Here is a 26,705-nt window from a genome sequence, read left to right on the forward strand (position 1 = left end):
TGTGGTGAGACAGGTGAGCATGTGGTTACTCAGTCCAAGTGTGGTGAGACAGGTGAGCATGTGGTTACTCAGTCCAGGTGTGGTGAGACAGGTGAGCATGTGGTTACTCAGTCCAAGTGTGGTGAGACAGGTGAGCATGTGGTTACTCAGTCCAAGTGTGGTAAGACAGGTGAGCATGTGGTTACTCAGTCCAAGTGTGGTGAGGTGAGACAGGTGAGCATGTGGTTACTCAGTCCAAGTGTGGTGAGACAGGTGAGACAGGTGAGACTTACCCTCTCTCCTCTCTGTCCCTTTGGTCCAGTGGTACCAGCAGGACCCTGCGGTCACAAGACAGGAGGAGGGAAGGGGAACAGTGGAACAGGAGAAGGGGAACAGTGGAACAGGAGAAGGGAGAGAAAGAAAATATGAATGAGAAAGTACTTAACGTCACATTCAGATCGCACCAGAGGAACAACATTGTTCACATCCACTAGGAAGGAATGTAATAGTCACCTTTTCAACCGACACACAGTCCAGTATAATATGGAAACTACTTAATCAAGCATGCCTGACCATCTGTCATTCATAGTGCATGGCTGTACCATAGTAATTACTTCAGGCTGCGTCATGTGCGATTATAATTATTTAAAAACAGATTCCGGTCTCTTTATGAATCATTCTGATGTACAAAGTTGAGGATTTATTTTAAGGTTTCAACAGTTAGGTATACTACCGTAAAATGATCTATACAATCAGAGCACAGAGAAGCTGGGCTCCCAAAAGAATTTTATCACTCAGACGTAAGAGCTATGCAGTGTTTTCTGAAATGGCTCATGATAAAAAAGGTCTGCTACCGTTTGTATTATTAAAAACACATGTTCCTGCTAATGACTGCATGTGGACATACCATAACACCTGGAACTCCTGCTGTACCCTAAAACAAGACAGAAAGGGACGTTACCATGACAATACTCATGAAACTAGGTGACCACATTAAATTATTTGTCACTTTTAGGTTATTTTACCCTCTGTCCAGCAGACCCTGGTGGGCCGGTTCTACCAGGTCGTCCTGGCAACCCTGGGACACCATCTGTTCCAGGGAGTCCCTGTAAAATAAGAAAATTATGGTCTGTGCCAGAAACTATATTACTATAGCAAAACCAAAACTCTGCTAAATCGGTCGCCCTTGCAGTATCACAAGCCACAACATATTTCAAGCTTCATGAGCAAATAGCAAAATGATGTTTGAAAGGTTATGAAATATCAGCAATATTCAGTTGGTGTCCTGGGCTCTCCATATGTGAGAATATTAATACAATGGATGCAGACACGCCTGGCCCTATCAGGAAACGAGTCACCAAATGTTGTGACCAAATGTGTGTCTTTAATGTTGCACAGCATCCGGTTTGAATTAAGTACAGCAACAAATACAACCTGTGTAATGATGACAACAAAAGGGACCGTGATCAGGTCATTCAGGTACAACGAGCCAGGGGGATTACAGAACGGCACACGCGTGTTGTGACTGTGGTGAAACATTGGCCCTCACCCTCTCTCCCTTCTCTCCTTTAGATTTCAGAGTGAAAGGGTCGTACCCCGCATTGCCCTGCTTCAGACTCTGTGGAGGAAACAGCATGTTGGAAGACAACAGGACGGTGGCTACAACTCAATGAGAATGAATGAATTACTTATTGAATGAGTGAATGAATGAGTGACTGAATGAATGAGTGAATGTATGAGTGAATGAATGAGTGAATGCGTGAATGAGTGAATGAGTGAATGAATGAGTGAATGAATGACTTACTGAACGAGTGAATGAATGACTTACTGAACGAGTGAATGAATGACTTACTGAACGAGTGAATGAATGACTTACTGAACGAGTGAATGAATGACTTTCTGAACGAGTGAATGAATGACTTACTGAACGAGTGAATGAATGACTTACTGAACGAGTGAATGAATGACTTACTGAACGAGTGAATGAATGACTTTCTGAACGAGTGAATGAATGACTTACTGAACGAGTGAATGAATGACTTACTGAACGAGTGAATGAATGACTTACAGAATGGGTGAATGAATGACTTACTGAATGAGTGAATGAATGACTTTCTGAACGAGTGAATGAATGACTTTCTGAACGAGTGAATGAATGACTTACTGAACGAGTGAATGAATGACTTACTGAACGAGTGAATGAATGACTTTCTGAATGAGTGAATGAATGACTTTCTGAATGAGTGAATGAATGACTTACTGAACGAGTGAATGAATGATTGAATGAACGAGTGAATGAATGACTGAATGAATGTCAGACATACCAGGCCTCTGACACCCGAGCCGTCTCCCTAAACACCAGGATAGGAAGTGAGCAAAATAGATACAGAGGTTTAATATCTGTAAAAAATATGTACATATTCCATCTCAAATGTCACACAATTAAAAGTGAACTCACCTTTTCACCTTTTTGACCCTAAGAGAGCAACAAAATGAATTAGGATAAGATTCAATTAAACATGCAATGACGATTGGCAAAATAATGTTGCGATGAGTGAAAGGCAAACAAAACAGGAGATTACAAAACTGCTAAAAAAAGACAATGAAAAACGCCTCCATCAATGAAAAGCCTCCATCATCTCACAGGAAGGCCAATAAAACTGGTGCTGATGTTGCCGATGTTGCTTGTAGGAGTACAATACCTACTTTAACACACTGGGAGGAACAGGGCCCCTGGGGTTTGGTTAGTTCATCAGGATCGTCTGTCGGGGTATCCAGCTGGGTAGACTGAAACATAAATTAATGAAGACTTTATCACGTGAAACACTCTAGAAGCATAAACTATTCGGATGTTAGTAAATTAAAAAAAAATGTATACAAATTGGAAGAAGAAATTCGTAGCACATTTTCGGAGGGGGGGGGGGTCATTTCAGAGTAATATCAAATTCACCTCGTCGTGTAGTTTGAATTCTGAGAGGAGTGCCTCACTGCAGATGTTGCTGATGAACTCTCTTTCGATGGAGGGGAAGTCGTTGAAGGTGCTGGCGTAGAAGATGTTCTTGTAGCTGCTGGGAGAGGCGATCTTCTTCAGCTCCTCGATGTCTGCGTTAGCCACTCCCACAGCCAGGACACTCACGCCTGAAGGAGGGGGGACATGCACACTTGGTCAAGGAGATGTTTGAGTGTGTGTGTACAGGGGCGACCTATAGGGGGGAAAGGTTAGGACAATTCCAAGAGCCCTTGACTAACAGGGGCCCCAAAATTGAAAAACTAAAAGAAATGATTTTTTGACTTTTTTTCCTTTTTTTCTTTACATGGGGCCCAAAATTCCTGGCGGTGCCCCTGTGTGTGTGTGTGTGTGTGTGTGTGTGTGTGTGTGTGTGTGTGTGTGAGTGTGTGTGTGTGTGTGTGTGAGTGTGTGTGTGCACTGAGAGCAGACCGAGAGCGTGAGCTATCCTGGAGGGTGGCTCCACGTCGTCCAGGGCTCGCCCGTCTGTGATCAGCACCAGCACGTGGGCCACGTCCTGTCTCATGCCTAGGCTCTCCTGGAACAGCTCCCTCAGCACGTAGCTGATGCCCTTCCCTGCACATGCAGGGGGAGAGCACACCCTCAGAGAACATGGCAACTTCAGACAGGTTAGGGTGAAGCATGACTGTGTGCGTGCATCTAACACAGGTGTTTGTGTGCAGCATGAGTGTGTGTGTGTGTGTATCTAACACAGGTGTTTGAGGTCACCTGTCCTGGTGTTCCCTCCCCCGTAGCGGATCCCTCTGAGCGCTCTGAGGATGGAGTTCCTGTCCTTGTACTTGTTGAGAGGGAACTCAACCCGAGGCTCGTCGCTGTAGTGCACCACCGCAATCTGAAGCAGCCAGGGACAGACAGGACGTAAAGACGCATCCATGTCCTGTACTTAGAGGACTCACCGGGTTGTAAAGTCGAGAAATGAATTCGGGATCCTCTGGCTGAGGACCCCCTCGAAAACGAGATGCTGCGTCTCAAGGGGTTATCCTCCAAACAATAAATTTCAACAACAAAAAATCTACGAAGCTGACCTGCGTCCCGTGAGGGCCGATGACAGGGAAGTAGGTAACAATCCGGAACATGAAGTCTTTCAGCTTGACAAAGTTGTTGGCACCTACGCTCCAAGACTCGTCCACCAAGAACACAATGTCTGCCTTGGCCTTTCCACAAACTAGCAGAGACACGCGTTTCAACAGAACAGAACAGTCAGATCAGTCCACACTAACTGAAAGTCTTCAACATACAGTCATGTCCAAAAGTGTGTGATGCACAAGATTTGATTACATGAATATTGTATTAAATATTTATTTTATTGTCTTCTGTATTTGTGCGGCAGTATAGTGCAATGTGGAATTTTTTTTCTTGTCTACATTATTTCTTAAAGCATTTTTTTATTTATGATTTGTGCCTAAGACTTTTACACGGGACTGCATTTACAACATCAATAATGTTTTTGCTCCATCCACATCCATCCAAGTGTTTGCCAAGCCCTAAGATAAGAGAAGAACACCTTACCTGGCCCTGGAACAGCAGTGGTCTCCCACAGAGACACGTCTCTGGTCGTCGTGATGAACTGGTCGGTGGTGGCAACCTCGGCCTTGACCACGGTGGTCCTTGCTCCTCTGTGGGGTTTCTTGGTGGTTGTGTTGGACGGAGGCACCGCTAGGGGGGTCCGGGTGTTCCTGGTGGTGGTCTGGGCTGCAGAGGCGTCTCTGGTGCGGGACGCTGTGACTACAGATGGCTCAGGGGCAGCGCTGGGTGACTCCGACCCAACACGGACAGGCGGAGGGGCACTTGCAACTGACAACGCGTGATTTAAACATGTTAATGTCAGCCGAATTGGTATGGATTGATAAGATGTTATTTTCTTGAAATAGAGGGGGACCTATTGTGGTCAAGGAGTCTCACCTATCTTGTGGTAGATGCTGGTTATGGGCCCCTCCACTTCGCCGTAGAGAGGTCGGATGGTGAATATGTAGGTTCGGCCATAAAGTAGCCCACCAATCTTATAGGAAGTGAAACCAGGTCCAAGCACGTCCGATTTGGTTTCCAACTCTGAAGGACAAATAAATGGACATCACCGCTTCAATGTTGTTCATAGATTATGTTGAGCGATGTCCTTAATCTCTCTCTCTGTCTCACTGTCTCTTTCTGTTTGTCTCTGTCTCTCGCTGTCTCTCTCTCTCTCGCTGTCTCTCTCTCTCGCCGTCTCTCTCTGTCTCTCTCTCTGTCTCTCTCTCGCTGTCTCTCTCTCTCTCTGTCTCTCTCTCTGTCTCTCTTTCTCTGTCTCTCTCTCCTGGTTGTCTTCTGACCTGATATGTGTCTCCAGGAGAGCAGGTACCCAGAAGCCCCTTCAACGCAGGTCCAGTTGAGGAAGGTGCTGCTGTCTGTGGTGTCTAGGGCAGCAAAGCCGTTCACCTTGGGCAAGTCCACTGAAAAGATAGAATGTGATCATTTTGTGATTTCTGTATTATCTATATATAAATCTATATTATTAAAGCTTTATGTTTCTATTAGTGCTGTCAGTTTAACGCGTTATTAACGGCGTTAACGCAAACCCAAATTAACGGCGTCAATTTTTTTATCGCGCGATTAACGCTCTTTTTGGCCTAGCAAACTTTGTAGTTTTTTTTTACATGCTGTTGCAACAACTACCGAAGTTAGAAAAACTACAACACCACACCGGATCTAGCTAGACCGGAAACAAAACAACAGGCACGCCACACACTTGTTTGGCTTGCGATCCGGCTAAAGCGTAGTAGCAGAGCCCGTTTACGGATATGAGACATTCTCTGGTAGTAGGTTAACGTTACGTTTTGAGTTGATGGCGAGCGCGAGACGCCGAAATGGATGCCAATAAGATTCTGAATGGAAAGTTTACTTTTAAAAAGTTGCCAAATGGTTCCATTGACAAGACCAAAGTGATCCGTGTGTTTTGTCGTTGTAAACTGAGCTATCATCGCAGCACGTCCAGTCTGAAATACCACTTGATGGCCAAGCACACAGATGATGCGAATTCTCCGCCCCCTCGTCAAAGCCAGGCGATTGCAATGTTGTTTTCAATAACAAAAAATATTTGCACGAAGCAATCCGAACCACTTTTCCATGTTGATAAGAGCATTACAATTTGAAAAAAGAATGGGACAAAAAGAAATCAAGGGACATTTAGAATAGATAAAAATGTGCGATTAATTGTGATTAATCGCGAGTTAACTATGACATTAATGCGATTAATCGCGATTAAACATTTTAATCGTTTGACAGCACTAGTTTCTATTTATATCTATATAATTGTACCTCCCATATAGAACTTTGTTTAACCACGTTTGTTGATGTAAATGTGCTCTGTAAATAAATATTGATTGATGGCTTGTTTCCTCACAGGTTCGGGCAGTGACCACAGCTGGACTCCCCTCCCGACCCCCCACCATGGACGACACCAGGATCTTGTAAGCTGAACTCTCCTGCAAGTTGGGAATGGTGAAGGTGGTGCTGGAGGAAGAGACAAGCTGATGTTTCTCATCGCCACCTACAGGTAGGGAGGAGGAACAACATGCATGTGATATTTTTATTTCTGACATCCTGTTGGCTTTTCACTCTGATTTTGCTTGTGTCTGTGTGTGTGTGTGTGTGTGTGTGCGTGTGTGCGTGTGTGTCCCTCACCTAGAAAGGGGCTCCAGGTGATCTTGTATCCAGACACCCTGGCTGTTCTCTTCCAGGAGAGGGTGAAGGAGTTGACCCCCACGTCCAGGACCTTCACCTCCCTCACCGCCTCGATGACGTCCGACTCTGAGACGGCCGCTATCAGAACACACACATCAGAGGCTGCTGACACAGCAGAAACCCTGCATCCAACTGAGAGGGATCATCTCTGTTTTCAGATTTGAAATAAAGTTGGAATTGCTTGTAGGATAACTATCTTATCTAGTGACATTTTAAGAAATCTTATCAAGTACTTATCGAAATGTTCATACTGCACTGGCAGCCACATTGACTGGTTTTAAGCATATGCAAACTCATGACTAATATTTTATGCACTTAAATTGATAAGGGCATTTTTGCAGTGGACCTTAGATTCTGACCAAGAGTCTCTTTTAGCTGGGATACAACTTTGACGAGGTAGACAAGCATTTACCATTCCATATTCCAACTTTCAGATTGCCTTTATGATAACCAATTTCAAGTGAGTTATTTACTAACGTGACCGGGTGAAAACACATCTCTGAATCAGGGAACAAGACGCAAAAAGAGACAGGACAGAAGTGAGACAGTGATGAGATAATAACAGTGCTAAGCAGCTAAAGGGTCCCAAACTAAGAGTTTTGTTTAGAAATAACATCCAGATTGAAGAACAGGAACTAAATGGGACTCCGAAAGTACATGATCCGTCAATCAAGAAATCTCCCAGAATTCTCCCAAAGGACAAGAGGCGGAATATCCCTTTAATTACAATATCAAGCCTCTCTGGACATAAGTCAAAATATGTATGTTAAATAGAAATTGAAGATGGCTTACTAACACATCTGATTTAACAATAAAACAAGTCAGACCCATTAACCAAGTTTATCAGCTACACGCAGTTGTAGTAGAGTCCGTGCGCGAGTGCGTGTTTGAGGCAAAGGTGTTTTCGTACGTCACGATCGTGATGCGACTCAGAAGCCCTACCAGTGAGCTGTGACAGGGATATTTCCGGCCCTTCCGTGTTGCTGTAGACGGCGTGGATGCTGATGATGTAGGTGGTGTCGGGGTCGAGGCCCTCGATGCGGTGGAGCAGAACGCCGCGGGCCAGGTAGTGAGACTGAAGACTGCTGTCGTCTGCGTCTTTGGATGGAAAACAGAAAGGACCGTGAATTTTTGGTTCTGAATTATTAAACGTTTGCATTTTTCATTCTTTAGTTTTCATTGGTTTGGCGGCCCACTATATCCACAGGTTAATTGCTGCTCTAGTTAGCATTGTTTACAGATATTTTTTTGGAGCATTTTTCATGGTTTGTTGGACGGAGTTTGGGTGGGTTGTGGCGAGAGGAGGGTCTGAGTTGGCCTTACCTGCTCTCCAGGTGAGCTTGTACTCAGTAGCACCTACGATGGGACTCCACTCCACATCAACGGAGGTGCTTGTGTAGGAGGTCACCTTGAAGTTGGACACATAGCCCAGAGGAGCTGAAGGGAACACAAGGACACAGGTAAATATGGAAGCTAGAACCTAGACAGTTCTGTATGTTCCTTATCCTGTCAGTTGGTTCGACCAACAGTCAAGTAGAAGAGGAACCGTATAAGAACAAGGCGAGGGGATCTGATAACTCATTTTACTAATGACAAGCAGGTTTAAACATGTTTACTACTGACAAGCAGGTTTGAAAACAAACTAAAAAAACGAATTTCAGTTATCTTAAGCCGACTGTCGCGGCAGGGCAAAGTGCGGATATTGCTTGCCAGGTCACAAGAATGTCACTGTCCAGTTGACGCTATGCTATTCAGTCCACGTGACAAATAAACAACAACTTTGACTTTGACTCACAGGTGCGGAAGGTGGCGGTGATGCCGGGACCCGTCAGAGATCCGAACAGCACGTAGAGGGAGAGGACGTACTCCGTGTCGTGGACCAGGTTCTTCAGTAGGTGCTCCGTGCTGCTCTCGTTCAGCGCCAGCTGGCGAGGCCGGTCACGGCCTACAAACTCTGGAAGACATCCGCCTTGAATTTATATCGTTTTTATTCACGAGTTTCTCTTCGATGAGTTTTTAATTTTATTGGAGACCAGGATGGCAAAATATAGGACTGCACGTTGCAGGCAATCACAATTACGAGAATAATTGTGTGATGTAACGTTCAGAAAACAGCGTGTTATCTTAAAAGTGAATTGAAAAGAATAATTGAATTACTTCTTGTTAATTCACTCACTTGTTAATTCACTCTGTCAGTATAATAAAGGTCACACCTGGTGCTGGGTTTGTTTACAGTCTGTTGAAGCATTAACACAGCAACCTATACCAGCGCTAGCAATTTTTCAAAGACGGATAAGAAGAACAAGATCTAATCCAAATATAACCTTATTTATGCTCCTCACATAAAAGATCTCCCCCTCTCTAATCTGGGTCCTGATCAATTCCCCCCTGTTCCTGTCATCCACACACTAGCATCAGAAGCCCCCCTCATTAAAAAGGCAGCACGTCCTTTCCTCCACCCTACCGCGTCTTTAATCAGGGTTCTGGTGTCACCAGCCTCGTCAGGGTGACGGGCTGGCATCGCGCACCGAGAACACTGATGCTAGGGGAGGCATTTCAAAGGACCCGGGACTGTCACAGGGACACACGCACACACATATACGCATGTACACAACCTTGCACAAACACACACACACATACAGAAACACACACACACAAATACCGCACACTAACCCACACACAAACATCTCAAACTAAGACCTGTGCTTGCCTAGCCCCTCCTCCATCTCAGGGCCTCCTGCTGTGATAATGTGTTCTGGATGTTGGTGCGTCAGTCACTTGGTGAGTGATGTCATTCACATGTATATGAAAGCACGTTAGACTCGCTTGGTGAGTGAATTATTAATAGAGAGAAAGAAAGGATGTGTGTGTGTTCACCTGGAGTGGGCCCCCAGGCCAGCCTGTAGCCAGTTGCCCCAGGGACTGAGTTCCAGGAGATGACAGCGCTGTTGGTGTTTACTCCTGTAGCTTTCAGAGTCTGAACAGAGCTGGTCTCCACTAGAGAAGAGAGAGAGACATTGAACAGCACTGCTCTCCACTAGAGAGGAGAGAGAGACATTGAACAGCACTACTCTCCACTAGAGAGGAGAGAGACATTGATCCATGGATCCACAGTACACTATTCACATACGTGGATAGTGTATACAAGATCCATTCTCTCTATATATACAGAATATTGATATATAATAAACAATTTATTGATTCTGATGTGAAATGTGTTATATAGAACACAACATGTACCTTTAAACCACCTCACAGATAAACTTTTCTTACATACCTAAAAACCTAAAAGTTCAGTAGAAGACTAGAGCAGTTAGAAGGGTTCAGTAGAAGACTAGAGAGCAGTTAGAAGGGTTCAGTAGAAGACTAGAGCAGTTAGAAGGGTTCAGTAGAGGACTAGAGAGCAGTTAGAAGGGTTTAGTAGAGGACTAGAGCAGTTAGAAGGGTTCAGTAGAGGACTAGAGAGCAGTTAGAAGGGTTCAGTAGAAGACTAGAGAGCAGTTAGAAGGGTTCAGTAGAAGACTAGAGAGCAGTTAGAAGGGTTCAGTAGAGGACTAGAGAGTAGTTAGAAGGGTTTAGTAGAAGACTAGAGAGTAGTTAGAAGGGTTCAGTAGAGGACTAGAGAGCAGTTAGAAGGGTTCAGTAGAGGACTAGAGAGCAGTTAGAAGGGTTCAGTAGAGGACTAGAGCCTAGTGTTTGCTGACTGACGTGTCTTTGCCCTGGTGGAGGTGATGGGACCCTCGATGTCTACGAAGATGGGGTTGATGGTGATGACGTAATCCTTCCCTGCATAGAGGCCCTGGATCATGTAGAAGTTAAACGTTTCCCCGAGGTTGACATTCTCAATATGGCCGTCTGTGGATGTCAGACACACAGATGTTTATCTGACCGGTAAATGCAGTTTAATTGAAAGAGGGTTGTTCATCAACGGTTTGTTTACAGGGTATGAGTTGCATTCGCAAGATCGGGTAATAAGTGACTGGAACAGGGGCGCCCCCTGGTGGTTTGCTGGGTAAACTGCATCCCTCTTTTGCTGAGGCCTTGCCGCAGGCTATACCAGTATGCCCAGGCTACACCTGTATGCCCAGGCTACACCTGTATGCCCAGGCTACACCAGTATGTCACCCCCCTCCTCTCTCCCCTGACTTTCCTGTCTATCTCTGACTGTCACTGTCTAACCGAGCAGAAAGGTGGAGGAGGTGGAGGTGGAGGAGGGTTCAGTACCTGAAGACTAGCAGGTTAGGGTTATCTCTGACTGTCACTATCTAACAGAGGAGGTGGGGGAGGTGGGGGAGGAGGTGGGGGAGGAGAAAGAGGTGGTGGAGGAGGAGGGGGAGGAGGAAGAGGTGGTGGAGGAGGTGGGGGAGGAGGAAGAGGTGGTGGAGGAGGTGGGGGAGGAGGAAGAGGTGGTGGAGGAGGTGGGGGAGGAGGAAGAGGTGGTGGAGGAGGTGGGTGAGGGTTCAGTACCTGAGGAGGACCAGGTTAGCCTGTACCCAGATGCTCCAGTCACAGACGGCCACCGGGCCTGCACTGTGTCTGTGGTGGCATTCTGCACCAGCAGCTGCTGCACCGGGACCAGCTTTACTGTTCACACACACACACACACATGTATATGTAGACACACACACACAGACGTGTACATGGAAGTAAATCAGTGACATCATGTTCTGAATATAAAAAAAATCTGAATTTCTGATTTAAAAAAAAAGATTGAAATACATTCATATGGTGAATTCCAAACCAACAAATTCGGTGGTGTTTAAATTAAAATATTAAGTATTCAATGTCTTTTAAAATTCAAAACATTAGGTCACTGATTTGCTTCCAAAAATGTACATACCTTGTTTTTACAGTCCATGGTACACACACTCACAAAGTGAAATATAGCTGCAAGTAGCGATGTGGGTTCCTCTATATTATAAACATGTACACTGTAGAAGATCGAGACTTGGACAACAAGAGAGCAAAATGACTTCATGTTTGGCCAACAAAAATAGGCTTGAACAGGGATTTGACCTAATGAACATAAGGTAACAAGTCAGTCTCTCTAGCCTCTCTGCTACACACCAACTGCTGAGATTTTATAATTAGTAAGGGTTGAGTATTAACTTTTCATAGGATATTGAAACTCTTCTTGGGTTGATCTCTTTCCAGACTCTCAGTCAATGCACAACTATCAATTTCATCCCTTCACACTAATCTGGAACCATATTTTCTGATTTGGAGTCATCAGAGAGCCAGTACCACAGAGGTCACCATTTCTGACAGCCGTCAGAATGTGTGACCCCACCGTAACTGCTTCCCAAAGGAGATAAATCTTCAATAGATGGATTGGGGTGGTTTTATCATCCCTTCACACTAATCCGGAACCATATTTTCTGATTTAGAGCCATCACAGAGCCAGTACCACAAAGGTCACCATTTCTGACGGCCGTCAGAATGTGTGACCCGAAAAAAATAACTAAAAGAAATGTGTGACCCCACCGTAACTTCTTCCCAAAGGAGATTAATCTTCAATAGATGGATTGGGGTGGTTTTATCATCCCTTCACACTAATCTGGAACCATATTTTCTGATTTGGAGCCATCACAGAGCCAGTACCACAAAGGTCACCATTTCTGACGGCCGTCAGAATGTGTGACCCGAAAAAAAAAACTCAAAAAAAATTTGTGACCCCACCGTAACTGCTTCCCAAAGGAGATAAATCTTCAATAGATGGATTGGGGTGGTTTTATCATCCCTTCACACTAATCTGGAACCATATTTTCTGATTTAGAGCCATCACAGAGCCAGTACCACAAAGGTCACCATTTCTGACGGCCGTCAGAATGTGTGACCCCAAAAAATACAATAAAAAATAGATCGAAATAATGCGTGACCCCACTGTAACTGCTTCCCAAAGGAGATAAATCTTCAACATATGGTTTAGGGTAGTTATATAATCCCTTCACACTAATCTGGAACCATATTTTCTGATTTAGAGCCATCACAGAGCCAGTACCACAAAGGTCACCATTTCTGACGGCCGTCAGAATGTGTGACCCGAAAAAAAAACCTAAAAAAAAAATTGTGACCCCACCGTAACTGCTTCCCAAAGGAGATAAATCTTCAAAAGATGGTTTGGTGTTGTTATATCCTCCGTTCACACTAATCTGGAACCATATTTTCTGATTTGGAGCCATCAGAGAGCCAGTACCACAGAGGTCACCATTTCTGACAGCCGTCAGAATGTGTGACCCCAAAAAATACAATAAAAAATAGATCGAAATAATGCGTGACCCCACTGTAACTGCTTCCCAAAGGAGATAAATCTTCAACATATGGTTTAGGGTAGTTATATAATCCCTTCACACTAATCTGGAACCATATTTTCTGATTTAGAGCCATCACAGAGCCAGTACCACAAAGGTCACCATTTCTGACGGCCGTCAGAATGTGTGACCCGAAAAAAAAACCTAAAAAAAAAATTGTGACCCCACCGTAACTGCTTCCCAAAGGAGATAAATCTTCAAAAGATGGTTTGGTGTTGTTATATCCTCCGTTCACACTAATCTGGAACCATATTTTCTGATTTGGAGCCATCAGAGAGCCAGTACCACAGAGGTCACCATTTCTGACAGCCGTCAGAATGTATGACCCCACCGTAACTGCTTCCCAAAGGAGATAAATCTTCAATAGATGGATTGGGGTGGTTTTATCATCCCTTCACACTAATCCGGAACCATATTTTCTGATTTAGAGCCATCACAGAGCCAGTACCACAGAGGTCACCATTTCTGACAGCCGTCAGAATGTGTGACCCCACCGTAACTGCTTCCCAAAGGAGATAAATCTTCAATAGATGGATTGGGGTGGTTTTATCATCCCTTCACACTAATCTGGAACCATATTTTCTGATTTAGAGCCATCACAGAGCCAGTACCACAAAGGTCACCATTTCTGACGATGGTTTGGTGTTGTTATATCCTCCGTTCACACTAATCTGGAACCATATTTTCTGATTTGGAGCCATCAGAGAGCCAGTACCACAGAGGTCACCATTTCTGACAGCCGTCAGAATGTGTGACCCCAAAAAATACAATAAAAAATAGATCGAAATAATGCGTGACCCCACTGTAACTGCTTCCCAAAGGAGATAAATCTTCAACATATGGTTTAGGGTAGTTATATAATCCCTTCACACTAATCTGGAACCATATTTTCTGATTTAGAGCCATCACAGAGCCAGTACCACAAAGGTCACCATTTCTGACGGCCGTCAGAATGTGTGACCCGAAAAAAAAAACTCAAAAGAAAATTGTGACCCCACTGTAACTGCTTCCCAAAGGAGATAAATCTTCAAAAGATGGTTTGGTGTTGTTATATCCTCCGTTCACACTAATCTGGAACCATATTTTCTGATTTAGAGCCATCACAGAGCCAGTACCACAGAGGTCACCATTTCTGACAGCCGTCAGAATGTGTGACCCGAAAAAAATAACTAAAAGAAACGTGTGACCCCACCGTAACTGCTTCCCAAAGGAGATAAATCTTCAAAAGATGGATTGGGGTAGTTTTATCATCTCTTCACACTAATCTGGAACCATATTTTCTGATTTGGAGCCATCACAGAGCCAGTACCACAAAGGTCACCATTTCTGACGGCCGTCAGAATGTGTGACCCGAAAAAAAAACCTCAAAAGAAAATTGTGACCCCACTGTAACTGCTTCCCAAAGGAGATAAATCTTCAAAAGATGGTTTGGTGTTGTTATATCCTCCGTTCACACTAATCTGGAACCATATTTTCTGATTTAGAGCCATCACAGAGCCAGTACCACAGAGGTCACCATTTCTGACAGCCGTCAGAATGTGTGACCCCACCGTAACTGCTTCCCAAAGGAGATAAATCTTCAATAGATGGATTGGGGTGGTTTTATCATCCCTTCACACTAATCCGGAACCATATTTTCTGATTTAGAGCCATCACAGAGCCAGTACCACAAAGGTCACCATTTCTGACGGCCGTCAGAATGTGTGACCCGAAAAAAATAACTAAAAGAAATGTGTGACCCCACCGTAACTTCTTCCCAAAGGAGATTAATCTTCAATAGATGGATTGGGGTGGTTTTATCATCCCTTCACACTAATCTGGAACCATATTTTCTGATTTGGAGCCATCACAGAGCCAGTACCACAGAGGTCACCATTTCTGACAGCCGTCAGAATGTGTGACCCCACCGTAACTGCTTCCCAAAGGAGATAAATCTTCAATAGATGGATTGGGGTGGTTTTATCATCCCTTCACACTAATCCGGAACCATATTTTCTGATTTAGAGCCATCACAGAGCCAGTACCACAAAGGTCACCATTTCTGACGGCCGTCAGAATGTGTGACCCGAAAAAAATAACTAAAAGAAATGTGTGACCCCACCGTAACTTCTTCCCAAAGGAGATTAATCTTCAATAGATGGATTGGGGTGGTTTTATCATCCCTTCACACTAATCTGGAACCATATTTTCTGATTTGGAGCCATCACAGAGCCAGTACCACAAAGGTCACCATTTCTGACGGCCGTCAGAATGTGTGACCCGAAAAAAAAAACTCAAAAAAAATTTGTGACCCCACCGTAACTGCTTCCCAAAGGAGATAAATCTTCAATAGATGGATTGGGGTGGTTTTATCATCCCTTCACACTAATCTGGAACCATATTTTCTGATTTAGAGCCATCACAGAGCCAGTACCACAAAGGTCACCATTTCTGACGGCCGTCAGAATGTGTGACCCCAAAAAATACAATAAAAAATAGATCGAAATAATGCGTGACCCCACTGTAACTGCTTCCCAAAGGAGATAAATCTTCAACATATGGTTTAGGGTAGTTATATAATCCCTTCACACTAATCTGGAACCATATTTTCTGATTTAGAGCCATCACAGAGCCAGTACCACAAAGGTCACCATTTCTGACGGCCGTCAGAATGTGTGACCCGAAAAAAAAACCTAAAAAAAAAATTGTGACCCCACCGTAACTGCTTCCCAAAGGAGATAAATCTTCAAAAGATGGTTTGGTGTTGTTATATCCTCCGTTCACACTAATCTGGAACCATATTTTCTGATTTGGAGCCATCAGAGAGCCAGTACCACAGAGGTCACCATTTCTGACAGCCGTCAGAATGTGTGACCCCAAAAAATACAATAAAAAATAGATCGAAATAATGCGTGACCCCACTGTAACTGCTTCCCAAAGGAGATAAATCTTCAACATATGGTTTAGGGTAGTTATATAATCCCTTCACACTAATCTGGAACCATATTTTCTGATTTAGAGCCATCACAGAGCCAGTACCACAAAGGTCACCATTTCTGACGGCCGTCAGAATGTGTGACCCGAAAAAAAAACCTAAAAAAAAAATTGTGACCCCACCGTAACTGCTTCCCAAAGGAGATAAATCTTCAAAAGATGGTTTGGTGTTGTTATATCCTCCGTTCACACTAATCTGGAACCATATTTTCTGATTTGGAGCCATCAGAGAGCCAGTACCACAGAGGTCACCATTTCTGACAGCCGTCAGAATGTATGACCCCACCGTAACTGCTTCCCAAAGGAGATAAATCTTCAATAGATGGATTGGGGTGGTTTTATCATCCCTTCACACTAATCCGGAACCATATTTTCTGATTTAGAGCCATCACAGAGCCAGTACCACAGAGGTCACCATTTCTGACAGCCGTCAGAATGTGTGACCCCACCGTAACTGCTTCCCAAAGGAGATAAATCTTCAATAGATGGATTGGGGTGGTTTTATCATCCCTTCACACTAATCTGGAACCATATTTTCTGATTTAGAGCCATCACAGAGCCAGTACCACAAAGGTCACCATTTCTGACGATGGTTTGGTGTTGTTATATCCTCCGTTCACACTAATCTGGAACCATATTTTCTGATTTGGAGCCATCAGAGAGCCAGTACCACAGAGGTCACCATTTCTGACAGCCGTCAGAATGTGTGACCCCAAAAAATACAATAAAAAATAGATCGAAATAATGCGTGACCCCACTGTAACTGCTTCCCAAAGGAGATAAATCTTCAACATATGGTTTAGGGTAGTTATATAATCCCTTCACACTAATCTGGAACCATATTTTCTGATTTAGAGCCATCACAGAGCCAGTACCACAAAGGTCACCATTTCTGACGGCCGTCAGAATGTGTGACCCGAAAAAAAAAACTCAAAAGAAAATTGTGACCCCACTGTAACTGCTTCCCAAAGGAGATAAATCTTCAAAAGATGGTTTGGTGTTGTTATATCCTCCGTTCACACTAATCTGGAACCATATTTTCTGATTTAGAGCCATCACAGAGCCAGTACCACAGAGGTCACCATTTCTGACAGCCGTCAGAATGTGTGACCCGAAAAAAATAACTAAAAGAAACGTGTGACCCCACCGTAACTGCTTCCCAAAGGAGATAAATCTTCAAAAGATGGATTGGGGTAGTTTTATCATCTCTTCACACTAATCTGGAACCATATTTTCTGATTTGGAGCCATCACAGAGCCAGTACCACAAAGGTCACCATTTCTGACGGCCGTCAGAATGTGTGACCCGAAAAAAAAACCTCAAAAGAAAATTGTGACCCCACTGTAACTGCTTCCCAAAGGAGATAAATCTTCAAAAGATGGTTTGGTGTTGTTATATCCTCCGTTCACACTAATCTGGAACCATATTTTCTGATTTAGAGCCATCACAGAGCCAGTACCACAGAGGTCACCATTTCTGACAGCCGTCAGAATGTGTGACCCCACCGTAACTGCTTCCCAAAGGAGATAAATCTTCAATAGATGGATTGGGGTGGTTTTATCATCCCTTCACACTAATCCGGAACCATATTTTCTGATTTAGAGCCATCACAGAGCCAGTACCACAAAGGTCACCATTTCTGACGGCCGTCAGAATGTGTGACCCGAAAAAAATAACTAAAAGAAATGTGTGACCCCACCGTAACTTCTTCCCAAAGGAGATTAATCTTCAATAGATGGATTGGGGTGGTTTTATCATCCCTTCACACTAATCTGGAACCATATTTTCTGATTTGGAGCCATCACAGAGCCAGTACCACAAAGGTCACCATTTCTGACGGCCGTCAGAATGTGTGACCCGAAAAAAAAAACTCAAAAAAAATTTGTGACCCCACCGTAACTGCTTCCCAAAGGAGATAAATCTTCAATAGATGGATTGGGGTGGTTTTATCATCCCTTCACACTAATCTGGAACCATATTTTCTGATTTAGAGCCATCACAGAGCCAGTACCACAAAGGTCACCATTTCTGACGGCCGTCAGAATGTGTGACCCCAAAAAATACAATAAAAAATAGATCGAAATAATGCGTGACCCCACTGTAACTGCTTCCCAAAGGAGATAAATCTTCAACATATGGTTTAGGGTAGTTATATAATCCCTTCACACTAATCTGGAACCATATTTTCTGATTTAGAGCCATCACAGAGCCAGTACCACAAAGGTCACCATTTCTGACGGCCGTCAGAATGTGTGACCCGAAAAAAAAACCTAAAAAAAAAATTGTGACCCCACCGTAACTGCTTCCCAAAGGAGATAAATCTTCAAAAGATGGTTTGGTGTTGTTATATCCTCCGTTCACACTAATCTGGAACCATATTTTCTGATTTGGAGCCATCAGAGAGCCAGTACCACAGAGGTCACCATTTCTGACAGCCGTCAGAATGTGTGACCCCACCGTAACTGCTTCCCAAAGGAGATAAATCTTCAATAGATGGATTGGGGTGGTTTTATCATCCCTTCACACTAATCCGGAACCATATTTTCTGATTTAGAGCCATCACAGAGCCAGTACCACAGAGGTCACCATTTCTGACAGCCGTCAGAATGTGTGACCCCACCGTAACTGCTTCCCAAAGGAGATAAATCTTCAATAGATGGATTGGGGTGGTTTTATCATCCCTTCACACTAATCTGGAACCATATTTTCTGATTTAGAGCCATCACAGAGCCAGTACCACAAAGGTCACCATTTCTGACGGCCGTCAGAATGTGTGACCCGAAAAAAAAAAAAAAAAGTGTGACCCCACCGTAACTGCTTCCCAAAGAAGATAAATCTTCAAAAGATGGATTGGGGTAGTTTTATCATCTCTTCACACTAATCTGGAACCATATTTTCTGATTTGGAGCCATCACAGAGCCAGTACCACAAAGGTCACCATTTCTGACGGCCGTCAGAATGTGTGACCCGAAAAAAAAAACTCAAAAGAAAATTGTGACCCCACTGTAACTGCTTCCCAAAGGAGATAAATCTTCAAAAGATGGTTTGGTGTTGTTATATCCTCCGTTCACACTAATCTGGAACCATATTTTCTGATTTAGAGCCATCACAGAGCCAGTACCACAGAGGTCACCATTTCTGACAGCCGTCAGAATGTGTGACCCGAAAAAAATAACTAAAAGAAACGTGTGACCCCACCGTAACTGCTTCCCAAAGGAGATAAATCTTCAAAAGATGGATTGGGGTAGTTTTATCATCTCTTCACACTAATCTGGAACCATATTTTCTGATTTGGAGCCATCACAGAGCCAGTACCACAAAGGTCACCATTTCTGACGGCCGTCAGAATGTGTGACCCGAAAAAAAAACCTCAAAAGAAAATTGTGACCCCACTGTAACTGCTTCCCAAAGGAGATAAATCTTCAAAAGATGGTTTGGTGTTGTTATATCCTCCGTTCACACTAATCTGGAACCATATTTTCTGATTTAGAGCCATCACAGAGCCAGTACCACAGAGGTCACCATTTCTGACAGCCGTCAGAATGTGTGACCCCACCGTAACTGCTTCCCAAAGGAGATAAATCTTCAATAGATGGATTGGGGTGGTTTTATCATCCCTTCACACTAATCCGGAACCATATTTTCTGATTTAGAGCCATCACAGAGCCAGTACCACAAAGGTCACCATTTCTGACGGCCGTCAGAATGTGTGACCCGAAAAAAATAACTAAAAGAAATGTGTGACCCCACCGTAACTTCTTCCCAAAGGAGATTAATCTTCAATAGATGGATTGGGGTGGTTTTATCATCCCTTCACACTAATCTGGAACCATATTTTCTGATTTGGAGCCATCACAGAGCCAGTACCACAAAGGTCACCATTTCTGACGGCCGTCAGAATGTGTGACCCGAAAAAAAAAACTCAAAAAAAATTTGTGACCCCACCGTAACTGCTTCCCAAAGGAGATAAATCTTCAATAGATGGATTGGGGTGGTTTTATCATCCCTTCACACTAATCTGGAACCATATTTTCTGATTTAGAGCCATCACAGAGCCAGTACCACAAAGGTCACCATTTCTGACGGCCGTCAGAATGTGTGACCCCAAAAAATACAATAAAAAATAGATCGAAATAATGCGTGACCCCACTGTAACTGCTTCCCAAAGGAGATAAATCTTCAACATATGGTTTAGGGTAGTTATATAATCCCTTCACACTAATCTGGAACCATATTTTCTGATTTAGAGCCATCACAGAGCCAGTACCACAAAGGTCACCATTTCTGACGGCCGTCAGAATGTGTGACCCGAAAAAAAAACCTAAAAAAAAAATTGTGACCCCACCGTAACTGCTTCCCAAAGGAGATAAATCTTCAAAAGATGGTTTGGTGTTGTTATATCCTCCGTTCACACTAATCTGGAACCATATTTTCTGATTTGGAGCCATCAGAGAGCCAGTACCACAGAGGTCACCATTTCTGACAGCCGTCAGAATGTGTGACCCCAAAAAATACAATAAAAAATAGATCGAAATAATGCGTGACCCCACTGTAACTGCTTCCCAAAGGAGATAAATCTTCAACATATGGTTTAGGGTAGTTATATAATCCCTTCACACTAATCTGGAACCATATTTTCTGATTTAGAGCCATCACAGAGCCAGTACCACAAAGGTCACCATTTCTGACGGCCGTCAGAATGTGTGACCCGAAAAAAAAACCTAAAAAAAAAATTGTGACCCCACCGTAACTGCTTCCCAAAGGAGATAAATCTTCAAAAGATGGTTTGGTGTTGTTATATCCTCCGTTCACACTAATCTGGAACCATATTTTCTGATTTGGAGCCATCAGAGAGCCAGTACCACAGAGGTCACCATTTCTGACAGCCGTCAGAATGTGTGACCCCACCGTAACTGCTTCCCAAAGGAGATAAATCTTCAATAGATGGATTGGGGTGGTTTTATCATCCCTTCACACTAATCCGGAACCATATTTTCTGATTTAGAGCCATCACAGAGCCAGTACCACAGAGGTCACCATTTCTGACAGCCGTCAGAATGTGTGACCCCACCGTAACTGCTTCCCAAAGGAGATAAATCTTCAATAGATGGATTGGGGTGGTTTTATCATCCCTTCACACTAATCTGGAACCATATTTTCTGATTTAGAGCCATCACAGAGCCAGTACCACAAAGGTCACCATTTCTGACGGCCGTCAGAATGTGTGACCCGAAAAAAAAAAAAAAAAGTGTGACCCCACCGTAACTGCTTCCCAAAGAAGATAAATCTTCAATAGATGGATTGGGGTGGTTTTATCATCCCTTCACACTAATCTAGAACCATATTTTCTGATTTGGAGCCATCAGAGAGCCAGTACCACAGAGTTCACCATTTCTGACAGCCGTCAGAATGTGTGACCCCACCGCAACTGCTTCCCAAAGGACATAAATCTTCAATAGATGGATTGGGGTGGTTTTATCATCCCTTCACACTAATCTGGAACCATATTTTCTGATTTAGAGCCATCACAGAGCCAGTACCACAAAGGTCACCATTTCTGACGGCCGTCAGAATGTGTGACCCGAAAAAAATAACTAAAAGAAACGTGTGACCCCACCGTAACTGCTTCCCAAAGGAGATAAATCTTCAAAAGATGGATTGGGGTAGTTTTATCATCTCTTCACACTAATCTGGAACCATATTTTCTGATTTGGAGCCATCACAGAGCCAGTACCACAAAGGTCACCATTTCTGACGGCCGTCAGAATGTGTGACCCGAAAAAAAAAACTCAAAAGAAAATTGTGACCCCACTGTAACTGCTTCCCAAAGGAGATAAATCTTCAAAAGATGGTTTGGTGTTGTTATATCCTCCGTTCACACTAATCTGGAACCATATTTTCTGATTTAGAGCCATCACAGAGCCAGTACCACAGAGGTCACCATTTCTGACAGCCGTCAGAATGTGTGACCCGAAAAAAATAACTAAAAGAAACGTGTGACCCCACCGTAACTGCTTCCCAAAGGAGATAAATCTTCAAAAGATGGATTGGGGTAGTTTTATCATCTCTTCACACTAATCTGGAACCATATTTTCTGATTTGGAGCCATCACAGAGCCAGTACCACAAAGGTCACCATTTCTGACGGCCGTCAGAATGTGTGACCCGAAAAAAAAACCTCAAAAGAAAATTGTGACCCCACTGTAACTGCTTCCCAAAGGAGATAAATATTCAAAAGATGGTTTGGTGTTGTTATATCCTCCGTTCACACTAATCTGGAACCATATTTTCTGATTTAGAGCCATCACAGAGCCAGTACCACAGAGGTCACCATTTCTGACAGCCGTCAGAATGTGTGACCCCACCGTAACTGCTTCCCAAAGGAGATAAATCTTCAATAGATGGATTGGGGTGGTTTTATCATCCCTTCACACTAATCCGGAACCATATTTTCTGATTTAGAGCCATCACAGAGCCAGTACCACAAAGGTCACCATTTCTGACGGCCGTCAGAATGTGTGACCCGAAAAAAATAACTAAAAGAAATGTGTGACCCCACCGTAACTTCTTCCCAAAGGAGATTAATCTTCAATAGATGGATTGGGGTGGTTTTATCATCCCTTCACACTAATCTGGAACCATATTTTCTGATTTGGAGCCATCACAGAGCCAGTACCACAAAGGTCACCATTTCTGACGGCCGTCAGAATGTGTGACCCGAAAAAAAAAACTCGAAAAAAATTTGTGACCCCACCGTAACTGCTTCCCAAAGGAGATAAATCTTCAATAGATGGATTGGGGTGGTTTTATCATCCCTTCACACTAATCTGGAACCATATTTTCTGATTTAGAGCCATCACAGAGCCAGTACCACAAAGGTCACCATTTCTGACGGCCGTCAGAATGTGTGACCCCAAAAAATACAATAAAAAATAGATCGAAATAATGCGTGACCCCACTGTAACTGCTTCCCAAAGGAGATAAATCTTCAACATATGGTTTAGGGTAGTTATATAATCCCTTCACACTAATCTGGAACCATATTTTCTGATTTAGAGCCATCACAGAGCCAGTACCACAAAGGTCACCATTTCTGACGGCCGTCAGAATGTGTGACCCGAAAAAAAAAACTAAAAAAAAAATTGTGACCCCACCGTAACTGCTTCCCAAAGGAGATAAATCTTCAAAAGATGGTTTGGTGTTGTTATATCCTCCGTTCACACTAATCTGGAACCATATTTTCTGATTTGGAGCCATCAGAGAGCCAGTACCACAGAGGTCACCATTTCTGACAGCCGTCAGAATGTGTGACCTCAAAAAATACAATAAAAAATAGATCGAAATAATGCGTGACCCCACTGTAACTGCTTCCCAAAGGAGATAAATCTTCAACATATGGTTTAGGGTAGTTATATAATCCCTTCACACTAATCTGGAACCATATTTTCTGATTTAGAGCCATCACAGAGCCAGTACCACAAAGGTCACCATTTCTGACGGCCGTCAGAATGTGTGACCCGAAAAAAAAACCTAAAAAAAAAATTGTGACCCCACCGTAACTGCTTCCCAAAGGAGATAAATCTTCAAAAGATGGTTTGGTGTTGTTATATCCTCCGTTCACACTAATCTGGAACCATATTTTCTGATTTGGAGCCATCAGAGAGCCAGTACCACAGAGGTCACCATTTCTGACAGCCGTCAGAATGTGTGACCCCACCGTAACTGCTTCCCAAAGGAGATAAATCTTCAATAGATGGATTGGGGTGGTTTTATCATCCCTTCACACTAATCCGGAACCATATTTTCTGATTTAGAGCCATCACAGAGCCAGTACCACAGAGGTCACCATTTCTGACAGCCGTCAGAATGTGTGACCCCACCGTAACTGCTTCCCAAAGGAGATAAATCTTCAATAGATGGATTGGGGTGGTTTTATCATCCCTTCACACTAATCTGGAACCATATTTTCTGATTTAGAGCCATCACAGAGCCAGTACCACAAAGGTCACCATTTCTGACGGCCGTCAGAATGTGTGACCCGAAAAAAAAAAAAAAAAGTGTGACCCCACCGTAACTGCTTCCCAAAGAAGATAAATCTTCAATAGATGGATTGGGGTGGTTTTATCATCCCTTCACACTAATCTAGAACCATATTTTCTGATTTGGAGCCATCAGAGAGCCAGTACCACAGAGTTCACCATTTCTGACAGCCGTCAGAATGTGTGACCCCACCGTAACTGCTTCCCAAAGGACATAAATCTTCAATAGATGGATTGGGGTGGTTTTATCATCCCTTCACACTAATCTGGAACCATATTTTCTGATTTAGAGCCATCACAGAGCCAGTACCACAAAGGTCACCATTTCTGACGGCCGTCAGAATGTGTGACCCGAAAAAAATAACTAAAAGAAACGTGTGACCCCACCGTAACTGCTTCCCAAAGGAGATAAATCTTCAAAAGATGGATTGGGGTAGTTTTATCATCTCTTCACACTAATCTGGAACCATATTTTCTGATTTGGAGCCATCACAGAGCCAGTACCACAAAGGTCACCATTTCTGACGGCCGTCAGAATGTGTGACCCGAAAAAAAAAACTCAAAAGAAAATTGTGACCCCACTGTAACTGCTTCCCAAAGGAGATAAATCTTCAAAAGATGGTTTGGTGTTGTTATATCCTCCGTTCACACTAATCTGGAACCATATTTTCTGATTTAGAGCCATCACAGAGCCAGTACCACAGAGGTCACCATTTCTGACAGCCGTCAGAATGTGTGACCCGAAAAAAATAACTAAAAGAAACGTGTGACCCCACCGTAACTGCTTCCCAAAGGAGATAAATCTTCAAAAGATGGATTGGGGTAGTTTTATCATCTCTTCACACTAATCTGGAACCATATTTTCTGATTTGGAGCCATCACAGAGCCAGTACCACAAAGGTCACCATTTCTGACGGCCGTCAGAATGTGTGACCCGAAAAAAAAACCTCAAAAGAAAATTGTGACCCCACTGTAACTGCTTCCCAAAGGAGATAAATCTTCAAAAGATGGTTTGGTGTTGTTATATCCTCCGTTCACACTAATCTGGAACCATATTTTCTGATTTAGAGCCATCACAGAGCCAGTACCACAGAGGTCACCATTTCTGACAGCCGTCAGAATGTGTGACCCCACCGTAACTGCTTCCCAAAGGAGATAAATCTTCAATAGATGGATTGGGGTGGTTTTATCATCCCTTCACACTAATCCGGAACCATATTTTCTGATTTAGAGCCATCACAGAGCCAGTACCACAAAGGTCACCATTTCTGACGGCCGTCAGAATGTGTGACCCCAAAAAATACAATAAAAAATAGATCGAAATAATGTGTGACCCCACTGTAACTGCTTCCCAAAGGAGATAATTCTTCAACATATGGTTTAGGGTAGTTATATAATCCCTTCACACTAATCTGGAACCATATTTTCTGATTTAGAGCCATCACAGAGCCAGTACCACAAAGGTCACCATTTCTGACGGCCGTCAGAATGTGTGACCCGGAAAAAAAAACTAAAACAAAAATTGTGACCCCACCGTAACTGCTTCCCAAAGGAGATAAATCTTCAAAAGATGGTTTGGTGTTGTTATATCCTCCGTTCACACTAATCTGGAACCATATTTTCTGATTTGGAGCCATCAGAGAGCCAGTACCACAGAGGTCACCATTTCTGACAGCCGTCAGAATGTGTGACCCCACCGTAACTGCTTCCCAAAGGAGATAAATCTTCAATAGATGGATTGGGGTGGTTTTATCATCCCTTCACACTAATCCGGAACCATATTTTCTGATTTAGAGCCATCACAGAGCCAGTACCACAGAGGTCACCATTTCTGACAGCCGTCAGAATGTGTGACCCCACCGTAACTGCTTCCCAAAGGAGATAAATCTTCAATAGATGGATTGGGGTGGTTTTATCATCCCTTCACACTAATCTGGAACCATATTTTCTGATTTAGAGCCATCACAGAGCCAGTACCACAAAGGTCACCATTTCTGACGGCCGTCAGAATGTGTGACCCGAAAAAAATAACTAAAAGAAATGTGTGACCCCACCGTAACTGCTTCCAAAAGGAGTTAAAACTTCAAACAATGGTTTGGGGTAGTTATATCATCCCTTCACACTAATCTGGAACCATATTTTCTGATTTAGAGCCATCACAGAGCCAGTACCACAAAGGTCACCATTTCTGACGGCCGTCAGAATGTGTGACCCGAAAAAAAAAAAAAAAAAAAAGTGTGACCCCACCGTAACTGCTTCCCAAAGAAGATAAATCTTCAATAGATGGATTGGGGTGGTTTTATCATCCCTTCACACTAATCTAGAACCATATTTTCTGATTTGGAGCCATCAGAGAGCCAGTACCACAGAGTTCACCATTTCTGACAGCCGTCAGAATGTGTGACCCCACCGTAACTGCTTCCCAAAGGACATAAATCTTCAATAGATGGATTGGGGTGGTTTTATCATCCCTTCACACTAATCTGGAACCATATTTTCTGATTTAGAGCCATCACAGAGCCAGTACCACAAAGGTCACCATTTCTGACGGCCGTCAGAATGTGTGACCCGAAAAAAATAACTAAAAGAAACGTGTGACCCCACCGTAACTGCTTCCCAAAGGAGATAAATCTTCAAAAGATGGATTGGGGTAGTTTTA

General features: G+C 43.4%; 1 protein-coding gene across 1 annotated transcript in view; it reads right to left on the bottom strand.

Annotated features, from left to right (window-relative positions):
- Window positions 1-26,705, bottom strand: part of col7a1l (collagen type VII alpha 1-like) — a 53,450-nt gene that overhangs the window by 17,614 nt on the left and 9,131 nt on the right. Inside the window, exons 10-31 of the mRNA XM_047022717.1 lie at window positions 11,192-11,308; window positions 10,433-10,579; window positions 9,602-9,721; window positions 8,520-8,678; window positions 8,048-8,161; window positions 7,667-7,822; window positions 6,665-6,802; window positions 6,384-6,530; window positions 5,314-5,433; window positions 4,910-5,056; window positions 4,517-4,801; window positions 4,033-4,172; window positions 3,716-3,839; window positions 3,419-3,562; window positions 2,930-3,117; window positions 2,686-2,766; window positions 2,438-2,455; window positions 2,304-2,330; window positions 1,529-1,597; window positions 1,005-1,085; window positions 887-913; window positions 273-317 (exon numbers count right to left, since the gene is read on the bottom strand). Of these exons, the coding sequence (XP_046878673.1) occupies window positions 273-317; window positions 887-913; window positions 1,005-1,085; window positions 1,529-1,597; window positions 2,304-2,330; window positions 2,438-2,455; window positions 2,686-2,766; window positions 2,930-3,117; window positions 3,419-3,562; window positions 3,716-3,839; window positions 4,033-4,172; window positions 4,517-4,801; window positions 4,910-5,056; window positions 5,314-5,433; window positions 6,384-6,530; window positions 6,665-6,802; window positions 7,667-7,822; window positions 8,048-8,161; window positions 8,520-8,678; window positions 9,602-9,721; window positions 10,433-10,579; window positions 11,192-11,308 (2,594 nt within the window). The remainder of the gene's footprint in view (window positions 1-272; window positions 318-886; window positions 914-1,004; window positions 1,086-1,528; window positions 1,598-2,303; window positions 2,331-2,437; window positions 2,456-2,685; window positions 2,767-2,929; window positions 3,118-3,418; window positions 3,563-3,715; window positions 3,840-4,032; window positions 4,173-4,516; window positions 4,802-4,909; window positions 5,057-5,313; window positions 5,434-6,383; window positions 6,531-6,664; window positions 6,803-7,666; window positions 7,823-8,047; window positions 8,162-8,519; window positions 8,679-9,601; window positions 9,722-10,432; window positions 10,580-11,191; window positions 11,309-26,705) is intronic.

This window comes from Hypomesus transpacificus, chromosome 7 (genome assembly GCF_021917145.1).
Source record: "Hypomesus transpacificus isolate Combined female chromosome 7, fHypTra1, whole genome shotgun sequence".
Classification (NCBI taxonomy): domain Eukaryota; kingdom Metazoa; phylum Chordata; class Actinopteri; order Osmeriformes; family Osmeridae; genus Hypomesus; species Hypomesus transpacificus.